We start from the raw sequence: 15,152 nt of genomic DNA, 5'->3' as shown, positions 1-15,152 counted from the left end.
CAACCGGGAGCGGCAGGGACAGGCCACTATAAATGCCGGAGGAAACACCACAGAAGCGCTTCACAGGAGGCTCCCAAGCACTGAGGATGTCACCTAGACAGGGGACGAAACGTTTGCAACAAAAATTTCCAGCTCGGCGAACAGAACCACAGCATTTATATCAATATAATTTTTTGGAAATTGGATTTCAAAATAGAGGCAGATGAGTGGTTGGTTTCTTCTTTGAAGGGCTTGTTTAAAAAAAAATACAAAATAATATAGTTCTTCCAGAACAGTAACCTAAATCCAGTTTACATCTCTATGACTCTATAAATGGGAAGCCTTAAAAAACAACAGAGGACAACTAAAAAAATCAACAAGGGATAAAAGATGAAGCATGAGGGTAAGCTAGCTAGTAATATAAAACAAAATTACAAGAATATTTTTAAAAATATAAACAGTATGAGAGAGGCAAGAGTGTACATTAGATCATCGAAAATGAGATTGAAGAAATTGTAATGGGGGGAGAAGAAATGGCAGAGGAACTGAAAAGGTACTTTGCATCAGTCTGCAAGTGGAAGACACCAGTAGTATACCAGAACTTCATGAGTCAGGGGTCGGAAGTTTGTGTACTAGTTATCACTAAGGAGAAGATGCTGAAGAAGATCAAAAGGTGGGTAATTCATTCACATTGAATGGACTATGCCCCAAGATTCTGAATGAAATAGCTGAGGAGATTGTGAAGGTATTGGTGATATTTCAAGAATCACTGGAATCAGAGGACTGGAATATGGTTAATGTAACACTCCTGTTTGAGAAGGGAAGAGGCAGAAAGTGGGAGATTAATCACTGGTTTGCATGACCTCTGTCTTTGGTAAGGTTTAGAGTTTATTATTCAGGATGAGCTTGTAGACTACTTTTAAGTCCATAGTAAAATCGGCTGAGTCAGCATGGTTTTGCCCAGGGAGGTCATGCTTTACAAATCTTAGAATTCTTTGAGGAGGTTGTGAGAAAGTTAGACAAAGGGGAAGCCAGTGCTCATGATCTACTTGGATTTTCAGAAGGCCTGTGACAATGTGCCGCACAGGAGGCTGCTCAATAAGATGGTGTTCGTGACAAGGTACTGGCACGGATGTTGGATTGGGAGAAAGCAAGGACTGCAGATGCTAGAGATCAGAGTCAAAAGGTGTGGCACTGGAAAATCACAGCTGGTCAGGCAGCATCCGAGTAGCAGGAGAGTCGACATTTTGAGCATAAGCTCTTCATCAGGAATGTGTATGTGTGAGGTGAGATGGAGTGGGGGGCAAGGGGCTGAGATATAAATGTGAGGGGAGTGGGAAGGTAGCTAGGAATGCAATAAGTCGACAAAGGTAATGGGTGATGCTGATAGGTCGGAGTGGATAGGTGGGAAGGAAGATGGACAGGTACGGCAGTTCAAAGGGCAGTGCTGAGTTGGAGGGTTTGATCTGGGAGATGGTGGGGGGAGGGGGGATAAGGAAATTGTTAAATCGACATTGATTCCGTGTGGTTGGAAGATTCCAAAGTGGATGTTGTCGGGTGGCTTGGATTTGGCAGTGGAGGAGGCCCATGACTTGCATGTCCTTGGTGGAGTGGGAGGGAGAGTTGAAGTGGTCGGCCACAGTGCAGTGAGATTGTTTAGTGCGTGTGTCTCAGAGACGTTCTCTGAAACATTCCGCAAGTTGGCGTCCTGTCTCCCTGATGTAGAGGAGATCACAGTGAAAGCAATGGTCACAGTAGATGAGGTGTTTGGATGTCTAGGAACATCTTTGCTGGATGTGGAAGGATCCTTTGGGTGCTTGGATGGAGATGAGGGGGCAGGTGTGGACACAAGTGTGGGGAGCTTGGACCTAATGACGGACTCACGGAGGGAATGTTCTCTGCGGAATGCTGAAAGGGGTGGGGAGGGAAATATTTCTCTGGTAGTGGGGTTTGACTGTAGGTGGTAGAAATAGCGGAGGATGATGCGTTGTATTCAGAGATTGGTGGGATTTAGGTGAGGCCTGGGTGGGGTGGTTCTATCCTTGTTGGGGATTGGAGGGGTGGGGTTCAAGGGCAAAAGTGAGAGAAGTGGAGGAGATGCGCTGGAGGGCATTGTTACCACATGGGAGGGGAAATTGCAGTCCTTGAAGTAGGAAGCTATCTGAGATGTTCTGGAGTGAAATTGATCCTCCTCAAAGCAGATGTGGTAGAGATGGAGGAATTGGGAATGAGGGATAGCACTTTTTACAGGAGGTACAGTGGAAAGAGATGTAGTCCAGGTAGCTGTGGGAGCTGTTGATTCGGTCACCAGAAATGGAGATGGAGAGATCCAGGAAGGGGAGGGAGGTATCTGAGACAGGACAGGTGAGCTTGAGGTCAAGGTGGAAGGTGTTCATAAAATTCAACCTCCTCGTGGGAGCATGAGGTGGCATTGATACAGTCATCAATGTAGTGGAGGAAAAGGTGGGGAATGGTGCAGTATAACTGCAGAGATGGACTGTTTTACCTATCCTCCAAAGAGGCGGACATAGCTGAGGTCCATGGGGTGCCCGTGGCTATCCCTTTGGTCTGAAGGAAGTGGGAGGATTTGAAGAAGAAATTGTTGAGGGTGAGTACCAGTCAGCCAATCAAATGAGTGTGTCAGAGGAAGGGTACTGATTGGGTCAGTGGGACAGGAAGAAATAGAGGACTTGGAGGCCATCATCATGGTGGATGTACATGTACAGGGACTGGATGTCCATGGTGAAGATGACACAATGGAGGAGGTGGAGGACATGCATGGTGCCCCGAATGTATGTGGGGAGACTTTGGACCAAGGGGGACAGGATGGTATCAAGGTATGTGGAGACAAGTTCCGTGGGGCAGGAGTGAGCAGAGACAATAGGTAGACAGGGGCAGTCAGGTTTGTGAATTTTGGGTAAGAGGTAGAACCAGGCAGTGTGGGGTTCCTGGACTATGAGGTTGGATGCTGTGGATAAGCGATCCCCTGAGATGATGAGGTTGTGGATGGTCTGGGAGCTAATCATTTGGTGATGGAAGGTGAGGTCGTGATTGAGTTGGCAGTAGGAGGAGGTGTCCGTGAGTTGGTGTCTGGCTTCAGCGGTGTACAGCTTGGTGCACCAAACTACCACTGTGCCCAACTCCCCCCTTGTCCAGTGGTTTGATGGTGAGGTTGAGGTTGGAGCGGAGGAAGTGGAGGGCTGCGCATTGCAAGGGTGAGAGGTTGGAGTGGGTGAGAGGGGTGGACAGGTTGAGGAGGTCAATGTCGCAGCAGCAGTTGGAGTTGAAGAGATTGAAGACAGGTAACAGATCAGCACGGGGTGTACAAGTGGATGTGGTATGTTGGAGGCGGGTGAACGGTGGGTGGGAGCCCCGATGGAAAACGTTAACATGGAGGTGAAGTCAGCAGTAGAAAAATTCAATGTTTCAACGTGTGTTGAATTCATTGATCTGGGACCGTACTGGGATGAAGGTGACACCTTTACTGAGGACTAATCGTTCATCCTCAGTGAGGGAGAGGTCTGGGGTGATGGTAAAAACATTGCAGGGCTGGAGGCTAGGACCTGGTGTAGGGCTCGAGTTGAGAATGGATGCAGAGACCGTGTCTGGAGTGGGTGAGGTTATGGTATCATGGGTGACATCACCAAATGACATGACACACGCTATGGGCGTCTGGGGGGACGGAAGTGGTGCATGCAGTGACATCCGCGGGGGCGGAAGTGACATTCCATGTGACCTTCGCAATGTCTTCGGCGGTGGCTGTGTGTTTGTCAGTGGTGGCGTTGGTGGCGGAAATTCCCCTCATTGGAATCGTGACCAGCTACCAAACCATCTCCTCAACTGAATTTCTGCTCAGGATGCAAAGGAGGTACAGGAGGCCTGGGGTCTATCACCTTGAATGCAATTTCCTCACAATGAGGGAGGCACATTGCCACTGCAGATGGAGGCTGTTCATGGACACTGTCATCAGCTGGAGTGAGATTTGCGACCTGAAGGGTAGGTTGCAATCCTATGCTGCAGGTATTCAAAAGCAAGAGCTGCATTAAATATATATGCAACTGACTGTTGCAGGATCAACAGGATCAAATGTGTGAGATCTCTCAATCCCCACCCCACAAATGTTTCAAGGCTGTAACCAAGGCAATTTATGTCAGATTACATCTCTTCAACTTATTTCTGCATGACAATGCCAGTGGTGCAGCTTGGGTAGTAAGTGTTTGTGAACATAGCTGGCCTCCCCAGGGGTGGGAGAGGAATAAAGGGAACTTGTGGTAGAACTCTTAGAGTTTATATAATGTGCTCTGCACAACAGAAGCAGGCAAAGTGTACATATGATGAAAGCTGAAGAGCTGGGAGGACAGCAGCAGTCTCCCAAGGAAAAAGTTGAGTAAGTTTCTCAGGTGGAACATTACATCCAGAAGGACAGATTGTTGTAGCATCTAATGCAACAAGCCAAACAGGAATTAATTGACATCCGTTTCAATAGATCTGAAATTGCTAGAGATACTCAACCGGTGTGGGCAGCATATGTGGAGAGAAAACAGAGTTGAATTCTGAAGAAGATTCACTGGACTCAGTTAAAAATCACACAATACCAGGTTATAGTCCAACAGGTTTATTTGGAAGGACTAGCTTTCGTAGCAAACATTTGCTATAAATTCTGTGTCTTACGATCTTATACTCCACAACCACTTGATGAAGGAGCAGCACTCCAAAAGCGATGCTTCCAAATAAACCTGGTAAAAAACAATGACTGCAGATGCTGGAAACCAGAGTCTAGATTAGAGTGGTGCTGGAAAAGCACAGCAGTTCAGGCAGCATCCGAGGAGCAGTAAAATCGACGTTTCGGGCAAAAGCCCTTCATAAGGCATAAACCTGTTGGACTATAACCTGGTGTTGTGTAATTTTTAACTTTGTACACTCCATTCCAACACGGCACCTCCAAATCATCACTGGACTCAAAATGTTAACTGCTTTCATTCATCAGAGACCATCCTGCTGAGTGTCTCCAGTACTTTCTGTTCTTGTTTCAGGTTTCGAGCAAGAACAGTCCTTTGTTTTGTTCAAGAGATCGGAGTTGGGTGCAGCGGTCATTCACACATTGTAACTTTGTGGTTGCTCAAAAGCAACACTATTTATGCACAGAGGCAAATGCAGCTTTTTTTGTTTATTTTTCTTTGCTTTTCTTGTTCAATAGAAGCTAATGTTTTCAACAGTATGATTGACTTTCAACATGTGATGCTTTCACACTGAACAATAAAAAGGTACTGTACTATGCTGGGTATTACGGAAACAGTAACATTCTTCAGACAGGGTGAAATGGAAAGGTAGGTTTTGCAGCTTCACCCTTATAGCTGCAGTTAAAAGCCAGTTGATTAAACAGGTGATGATGTAAAATAGCAAAATGTTTATGAATATGAAATTCTATTTTCACCCATAACCTCAGAAGCTTTTCCATTACATATGCATTGAAGTTTGTAGTTGACAGTGATTGATCTGATGCATAGTTGATGAGCACGTGGTGCTGCAGAGGTGTAATGATTTCCTGGTCGGTGACAGTCTACAGTATAATAAGCCTGCTTACGTGCAGTCTATAAATATATTATTGGTTGTATTTGAATTGAGGACCATAAATTAATAGAGGGGGCATTCAGATACTTTACACATTGAATAATATGAAGTTTGGGCAATTTAAATTCAAGCTTTTTATTCATGTACCAACAGTAACAATCAGTTTGTATATCAACTACATGTGCACAATTTGGAATTAATGATTGCAATCTCAATATTCATAATTACAGAGAAGGAATCCAGAATTGTTTTAAGTTCAAATCACAAGCAAAGTTTTCCTGCAGTACTCCCAATAGCATCAAAGTTGAAAACTTTCCCTCATACTGATATACTGTGATAGTTTATTATGCAATTTCCTTTGCATGTGATGTTTGATTGTAATTTCGTATCAATTTGTATGATATTCACAGATGTGCAGTCCAAAGATGAGCAGGTCAGGTGAATTGGCCATGCTAAATTGCCCGTCGTGTTAGGTAAGGGGTAAATGTAGGGGTATGGGTGGGTTGCGCTTCGGCGGGGCAGTGTGGACTTGTTGGGCCGAAGGGCCTGTTTCCACACTGTAAGTAATCTAATCTAATATTAAACATTATACTAACTAATCTTATTTAATGTAGAATATTTACTAAAAATGGCTTATTTCCTGCAATCTGGACAAGATATGGATCAGAATCCTTAGTTAACACTGTTTTGATGCACAACAGCACCCAAAATGCCTGATAGTATCAATAATGAAGCCATTATTGACTTGATATATAAGCAAATTTTACTTACCGATACATGTAAGTGTCTGTAATCATGAGAGACACATCTGGCAAAACTTGGTGGCCCCCAAAATGCAATTCCATGAGAATTTAATAAACATTTGCGGCTGGCTGAACCTACACATCATGGAAACAAAAAAACCTGCAAGTTAATTTGATAAATGTTCCCCCCCTACTGCATATAGTTCTGTCAATCTCAACAGCAATCACAGTGCATAGGAATGGATTAAAATCATGGGGGAGCCAGCTTTTTAATCTTGAACACAGAACATTAGGCTCTTTGGCCCTTGATGTTGCGCTGACTTGTGAAAATAATCTCATGCCCATCAAACCTACACCGTTCCATTATTATCCATATGTATGTCCAATGCCCATTTAAATGCCCTTAACGTATGCGAGTCTACGACTGTTGACTGTCAATAAGAAGTTGCAATCAATAGCTGAAGATCCATCTGCACTACTTTTCTGTTAACTCTTAGGACTGTGTCAAGTGATTTAAACAAAAATATGTGAAATACTTGTTAAAATATTGCAGCATATTTAAGTTAACCATTGGACTATTTTCAACTCATTTAAGATGGATTTGCTACAGGCACTCTTTTTGTTCATGTAGATAATACAACTTTGTTTTAATTTGTGGCATGTGGCTATCACAAACTAGACCAAACTTATTGTAAACCCCTAATTGTCCTTGAAAAGGTGTTGGTGAACTGCCTTCTTGAACCAGTGCAGTTCACGTGATGTAGGTACATCCATTGTACGATTAGAAAGGCAGCTAGGAGATTTTGATCCAGGGACAGTGAAGGAATAGCAATGTTGTTCCAAGTCAGAAGGTTGTCTGACTTGAAAGGGGCCCTATCAAGTGTTGGTGTTTCCATGCATCTGTTATCCGTGTACTTCAAGCTTGTAGAGATCACAGACTTGGGAGGTGCTATTGAAGGGGCCTAGGTGATTTGTTGCAGTGCATCTTATAGATGTACACACTGTTGCCATTGCGTATTGGTGATAGAAGATCTGAGTGTTTAATATGGTGAATAGGATGCTAATCAAGCGGGGTACTTTTTCTGGATGGTGACTCTTAAGTGATGTTTGAACGCATTCATCTAGGCAAATGGTGAGTATTCTATCACGTTCATGACCCTTTAGATGGTGTCAGGCTTTGTGGAATCAAATGAGTAAATTCATTACAAAAATGTTCAGCTGTTGATCTGTCTTTGTAGCCACCGTATTTCTTTGTTGGTCCTGTTCAGTTTCTGGTCAATTATAACACCTTGGATGTTACACTGGAGGATTCAGCAAATGGAAGATTCACCACTGAATTTCATGGGGTGATGCCTAAATTATCTCTTCTTAGAGATGCTCATGCATGGCATTTGTGTGGTGTGAATATCACTTCCCACTTATCAGCCAAAGCCTGAATGTTGCCATCACAAATTGTACTGAATGTGGTGCCAACAGCAATGAACATCCCACTCATGAATTTGTGATAGAGGGAAGGCCCTGATGAAACAGCTGGAAAATAGTTGGGCTAGGGATGCTACCGGAAGGATTTCTGGCAGTAATATCCCGTGACTAAGGTGGAGGAACTTCGACAACAGCACCCAGATTCTTTTGTGATATGTATGGCACCAACAAGTGGAGGAGTCCCCCCTTCCTTCATTTTGCGAAGGATCCTTGATGTCAAGCGCAGTCACTCTCACCGCCACTCTTGTGTTCAGCAAGGTTAGGAGTTAAGTGACAATAGTTGAACTAAAACTGAAATTAGTGAGCATGTTACTTGCAGGCGAGCAAATGTCACTTGACAGAGCTTTTGATGATGCCTTCCGTTGCTTTAATGATAATTCTGAGTGGATTTGTGGAGCAGTGACTGGTTGATTTGTCCTGCTTTCTGACAGTGGCGGGAGCAATTTTGTTATTTGTTTTGCTTTTAGTCAAAAGAGTATTATATATGTGTTCGTACATTTCGAAGAAGGCAGTGGAAGCATGGTGAATAAATATGTTTAGAACAAAGAACAAAGAAAATTACAGCATTGGAACAGTCCCTTCGGCCCTCCAAGTCTGCACTGATCTAGATCCTCCATCTAAACCTGTCACCTATTTTCTAAGGAGTTGTATCCCTCTGCTACCTGCCCAATCATGTATCTGTCTAGATACATCTTAAATGATGCTCTCGTGCCTGACCTCCGTGGCAAGGTGTTCCAGGTACCCACCACCCTTTGCATAAAGAACTTAGCATGCGTATCTCACTTAAACCTTTCCCCTCTCACCCTGAACTTGTGACCCCCTAAAAATTGAGAGCCCACTCTGGGGAAAAAGCTTCTTGCTATCTATCCTATACCTCTCACGATTTTGTAGACCTCAGTCAGGACCCCCTCAACCTCCTTTTTTCTAATGAAAATAATCTTAATTTACTCAACCTCTCTTCATAGCTAGCACCATCCATACCAGGCAACATCCTGTTGAACCTCCTCTGCACCCTCTCCAAAGCATCCATATCCTTTTGGTAATGTGGCAACCAGAACAGTACGCAATATTCCAAATGTGGTCAAACCAAAGTCCGAAACAACTGTAATATCACCTGCCAACTCATAGATTCCATACGCTGACCGATGAAGGAAAGGATGCCATATGCCTTCCTGATCACTCTATCGACCTGCGTTGCCACGTCAGGGTACAATGGACCTGAACACCCAGATCTCTCTGTACATCAATCTTCCCCAGGGCTTTTCCATTTACCGTATAGTTCTGTCTTGAATTGGATCTTCCAAAATGCATCATCATGCATTTGCCCATACTGAACTCAATCTCCCATTTCTCTTTCCAACTCTCCAATCTATCTATATTCCGCTGCATTCTCAAACAATCCCCTTCACCACCTGCAACTCCACCAACCTTAGTGTCATCTGCAAACTTGCTAATCAGACCACCTATAACTTCCTCCAGATCATTTAGGTATATGTTTAAGTTAGAGGTAATTAAACTAAATTAGATTTCTGTTAGGCAAGACAATCAAATGTCATGGATATATGTGAATGTGCAATTCAAAACACAAACAGATCAGCCATGATCATATTGAATGTTGGAGCAGATCTAAGGGGCTGAATGGTCTACTTCTATTCCTCTACTAACAGGATGGTCTTGACTTGAACCAGAGAGTACCAATTTCTTGGGGGGGGGAATATTTGCAAATGCTCTTTGGGTGGGTTTAAACTAATTCAGCAGAGGGATGGGAACCTAAATTGTAGTTCAAGCATATATGAGGTTGAGAGTAGGGATATCCGAATTAAGGTTTCAGGGTTGCAAGAGGGCACTGGCAAGCAAAACGTTGGTTTGAAGTGTGTCTATTTCAACGTCAGGAGCATCCAGAATAAGGTGGGTGAATTTGCCGCATGGGTCAGTACCTGGGATTTCGATGTTGTGGCCATTCAGAGTCATGGATTGAGCAGGGACAGGAATGATTGTTGCATGTTCTGGGATTTAGATATTTTAGTAAGAACAGAGAAGATGGTAAAAGAGGTGGGGGTGTGGCATTGTTAGTCAATGACAGTATTATGGCTGCAGAGAGGACGTTTGAGTACTTGTCTACTGAGGTAGTACAGGCTGAGAGTAGAAACAGAAAAGGAGAGGTCACCCTGTTGGGAGTTTGCTATAGCTTCCAAATAGTTCCAAAGATTTAGAGGAAAGGATAGCAAAGATGATTCTCAATAAGAGCGAGTGGCAGGGTAGTTGTTATGGGGAACTTCACCTTCCCAAATATTGACTGGGGATACTACAGTTCAAGTACTTTAGATGGGTCAGTTTTTGTCCATTGTGTGCAGGAGGGTTCTGACACTGTACATATACAGGCCAACAAGGGACGAGGCCACATTTGATTTGGTACTGGGTAATGAACCTGGCCAGGTGTTAGATTTGGAGGGAGATGAGCACTTTGGTGATAGTGACCACAATTCAGGGATAGGTATACACCGAAGGGCAAGAACTACAGTTGGGGGAAAGGTAATTACAATGTGATTAGATAAGTTTTAGGATGCATAGGATAGAGAAGGAAACTGCAGGGGATGGGCACAATAGAAATGTGAAGCTTATTCAAGGAATGGCTACTGTGTGTCCTTAATAAGTACGCACCTATCAGGCAGGGAGGAAGTGGGTAAGCAAAGGAGCCGTGGTTTACTAAAGAAGTTGAATCTCTTGTCAAGAGGAAGGCGGTGGTTTATGTTAGGATGAGATGTAAAGGTTCAGTTAGGGCAATTGAGAGTTACAAGGTAGCCAGTTACAAAGACCTAAAGAGAGAGCTAAGACGAGTGAGGAGGGGACATGAGAAGCTGTTGGCGGATAGGATCAGGGAAAACCCTAAAGCTTTCCAGAGGTATAAAAGGGATAAAAGACTAACTAGAAAAAGATTAGGGCCAATCAAGGGCAGTAGTGGGGAGCTGTGCGTGGAGTCAGAGAAGATAGGGGAAGCGGTAAATGAATTTTTGTTAAATCAGTATTCACACTGGAAAAAGACAACGTTGTCAAGGAGAATACTGAGAAACAGGCAACAAAACTAGATGGGATTGAGGTTCACAAGGAGGCATTAGAAATTCTGGAAAGTGTGAAAATAGATAAATCCCTTGGACTGGATGGGATTTATCCTAGGACTCTCTGCAAAGCTAGTGAGGACATTGCTGAGCCTTTTGCTTTGATCTTTATGTTGTCGTCTCCAAGAATAGTGTCAAAAGACTAGAAGATTGTTCAAAATGGGAGTAGAGACAACCCTGGTAATTATAGTCCTGTGACTTTTACTTTGGTTATAGGTAAAGTGTTGGAAATAGTTATCAGAGATAGGATTTATAATCATCTCAATTGGAATAAGTTGATTAGGGATAGTCAGCACGGTTTTGTGAAGGGTAGGTCATGCCTCACAAACCTTATTGATTAGATTAGATTTAGATTTAGATTAGATTACAGTGTGGAAACAGGCCCTTCGGCCCAACAAGTCCACACCGAACCGCCGAAGTGAAACCCACCCATACCCCTACATTTACCCCTTACCTAACACTACAGGCAATTTAGTATGGCCAATTCACCTGACCCTGCACATCTTTGGATGGTGGGAGGAAACCGGAGCACCTGGAGGAAACCCACACAGACACGGGGAGAACGTGCAAACTCCACACAGTCAGTCGCCGGAGGTGGGAATTGAACCCGGGTCTCTGGCGCTGTGAGGCAGCAGTGCTAACCACTGTGCCACCGTGCCGCCCACGGTTGAGTTCTTTGAGAAGGTGACCAAACAGGTGGATGAGGGTAAAACTGTTGATGTGGTATATATGGATTTCAGTAAGGTATTTAATAAAGTTCCCCATGGTAGGCTACTGCACAAAATACAGAGGCATGGGATTGAGGGCGATTTAGTAGTTTGGATCAGAAATTGGCTAGCTGGAAGAAGACAGAGGGTGGTGGTTGATGGGAAATGTTCATTCTGGAGTTCAGTTACTAACGGTGTACCGCAAGGATCTATTTTGTCATTTTTGTAAACGACCTGAATGAGAGCGTAGAAGGATGGGTTAGTAAATTTGCGGATGAGGTCAGTAGAGTCGTGGATAGTGTGGAAGGATGTTGTAGGTTACAGAGAGAGATAGATAAACTGCAGAGCTGGGCTGAGAGGTGGCCGTTGGAGTCTAATGTGGAAAAGTGTGAGGTGATTCACTTTGAAAGGAGCAACGGGAATGCAGAGTACTGGGAGAATGTTAAGATTCTTGGAAGCGTGGATGAGCAGAGAGATCTCGATGTCCATGAACATAGATCCCTCAAAGTTGCCACCCAGCTTGATAGGGCTGTTAAGAAGGCATATGGTGTGTTAGCTTTTATTAGTAGAGGGATTGAGTTTCAGAACCATGAGATCATGTTGCAGCTGTACAAAATTCTGGTTTGGCGCACTTGGGAGTATTACGTGCAGTTTTGGTCACCGCATGAGAGGAAGGATTTGAAAGTTTTGAAAAGGGTTCAGAAGAGATTTACTAGGATGTTGTCTGGTATGGAGGGAAAGTCTTATAAGGAAAGGTTGAGGGACTTGTGGCTGTTTTCGTTAGAGAGAAGGAGGTTGAAAGGTGACTTAATTGAGACGTACAAGATAATCAGAGGGTTAGATCGGGTGGACAGTGAGAGCCTTTTTCCTCGGATGGTGATGGCTAGCATGAGGGGACATAGCTTCAAATTGAGGGGTGATAGATATAGGACAGATTCAGAATTAGTTTCTTGACTCACAGTAGTAGGGGCGTGGAACACACTGCCTGCAACGGTTTTAGGCTTCCAACTTTATGAGCATTTAAGTGGTCATTGGAGAGGGATATGGATGAGAATGAAACAGTGTAGGTTAGACGGGCTTTGGATTGGTTTCACAGAGTGGTGCAACATAGTGGGCTGAAGGGCCTACACTGGGCTGTAAAGTTCTGTGTTCCAAGTTCCAAATATGGAATTTAATCGATCAGCTGGGCACGTCTGGTGCTGGACCTTAATGTTGATGTGCTGTTTCATTGTGATGTTGGATATAGTGCTTAACAATTTGAGCGAACAATTACAAAAGGCCAGAAAGTTCAAAAATATCATAACGGTTTCTTCACTAAGCAATTGGAGACATACCAGTGCCCAGTAATGAAAGGTTTTGTTAACTGAACCTTGGGGAATAAGGACAAACTATGGATTAATGTCTTTATAATACAAACAACTGGAGAATAAGAATGCATTAATGCCTTTCTCATCTCTACTTTCTGCGCAGGCTGAGGAAAACCACCTCACACCACCAATCCTCAGCACAGTCTACAGAGGGTTCATTGAGAGTACCCTGAGCTGCGGCATCACTGGTTTGGGAATTGCACCGTCTCAGATCCTAAGACCCTATAACGGATAGTGAGGACAGCTGAGAAAATCATCAGGGTTTCTCTTTCCTCCATTACAGACATTTGCTCCACACACTGATTCCAAAAGGCTAAGAGCATTGTGGAAGATGCCACACACCCCTCACTCAAACTCTTCTCTCTCCTGCCATCTGACAGAAGATACTCTATCAAATAATTAAGTCAAATTTAGGCCTTTACAAGGTCAACTACTGAAGAATGCATATAATTACCGTCTCTAGCCCTGCAAAAGCCGATCCTGTGTAATAGTGGACCTCATGATATTTGTTCTAAGAAAAGTAATTTTTGCATAAACTTTGTGTAAACATTGTCTGTCATTCTTAAGTAAACAGTGCTCTGATCATTAATTATGAGTCCACAAAGGCATTTGGGTGGGTATATGAATAGGAACGGTTTGGAGGGATATGGGCTGGGTGCTGGCAGGTGGGACTAGTTTGGGTTGGGATGTTTGGGTTGGGATATCAGGTTGGACCGAAGGGTCTGTTTCCATGCTGTACATCTCTCTGACTCTACAACTCTCTCTATTCCAGCAGCAATTTCAAAACCAATCAACAAGATTAATGTACATCAAATACACTTTTAAAATGCCTTCAAAAAGAAGAACAACAACAAGTATACAGTTTAGAGTCATACAGCATGGAAACAGACCCTTCGGTCCAACTTGCTCATGGTGATTAGGTTTCCCAAACTGAAGTAGTCCCATTTGCCGGCATTTGACTCATATTTCACTAAATCTTTCCTATTCATGTACATGTCAAAATGTCTTTTAAATGTTGTAATTGTTCTAGCCTCCACTACTCCCTCTGGCAGTTAGTTCTATGTACCCATCACTCTGAAAAGGTTCCCTTGCAGGTCCCTTTTAAATCTTTCCCCTCTCACCTTAAACCTATGCCCTCTAGTTTTAGATTCCCCTACCCAGAGGAAAAGACCTTGGATATTCACCCTACTCATGCCCCTCATAATTTTATAAATCTCAAAAAGGACATTCCTCAATCTCCTATGTTCCAGGGAAGAAAGTCCCAACCCATCCAGCCTTTCCTTATAACTCAAACTCACCAGCCCCAGTAGCATCTTTGCAAATGTTTCTAGCACACTCTCCAGTTTAATAACATACTTTCTATAACAAGGTGACCAGAATTGTACACAGTACTCCAAAAGTGGCCTTACCAATGTATTGGGTAAAAACAGGTAAAAAAAAGGACTGCAGATCTGGAAACCAGAGTCTAGATTAGAGTGGTGCTGGAAAAGCACAGCAGGTTAGGCAGCATCCGAGGAGCAGGAAAATTGACGTTTCGGGCAAAAGCCCTTCATCAGGAATAGAGGCAGGGTGCCTGCAGAGTGGAGGCAGGCACCCTGCCTCGATTCCTGATGAAGGGCTTTTGCCCGAAACACCGATTTTCCTGCTCCTCGGATGCTGGCTCACCAATGTATTGGACAGCTGCAACATAGTGTCCCAACTCTTATACTCAGTGCTCTGACCAATGAAGGCAAGCATGCCAAATGCATTCTTCCTGTCAAGGAATTACGTATCCACACTACTACGTCTCTGTTTGATAATAGTCCGCAAGGTCCTACATGTAAGTTCTGCCTGGTTTGCCTTATCAAAATGTAACACCTCACATTTATCTAAATTAAACTCCATCTGCCACTCCTCGGCCCATTGGCTCAGGTGATCAAGATCCTGCTGTACTCTTAGATAACATCCTTCATTGTCCTGTATACCACCAATTTTGGTGTCATCTACAAACTTACTAACTATGCCGCCTATATTCTCATCCAAATTGTTCATATAAATGACAAACATTGGATTCAGCAACGCTCCTTGTGACACACGCTGGTCACAGGACTCCAATCCGAACACAACTCTCTAAAACCAACTTCTGTCTCTTACTATCTAGCCAATTTTATATCCAATTGGCCAGCGCTCTCAGCATCTCATGTGATC

The 15,152-nt window shown here is 43.6% G+C and overlaps 1 protein-coding gene across 7 annotated transcripts in view; it reads right to left on the bottom strand.

The window, feature by feature from the left end:
- The window catches only part of LOC122563754 (adhesion G protein-coupled receptor B2-like), a 776,300-nt gene that overhangs the window by 353,002 nt on the left and 408,146 nt on the right, over positions 1-15,152 (bottom strand). For all 7 annotated transcript variants that reach the window (XM_043717945.1, XM_043717942.1, XM_043717944.1 and 4 more), the window contains one exon: positions 6,322-6,428. In XM_043717945.1, coding sequence (XP_043573880.1) covers positions 6,322-6,428 — 107 coding nt within the window. The remainder of the gene's footprint in view (positions 1-6,321; positions 6,429-15,152) is intronic.

Source organism: Chiloscyllium plagiosum, chromosome 27, assembly GCF_004010195.1.
Source record: "Chiloscyllium plagiosum isolate BGI_BamShark_2017 chromosome 27, ASM401019v2, whole genome shotgun sequence".
NCBI classification, from domain to species: Eukaryota; Metazoa; Chordata; class Chondrichthyes; order Orectolobiformes; family Hemiscylliidae; genus Chiloscyllium; species Chiloscyllium plagiosum.
Note: the sequence above shows the minus strand (reverse complement) of the source record. Positions and strands in the feature narration are given on the sequence as shown.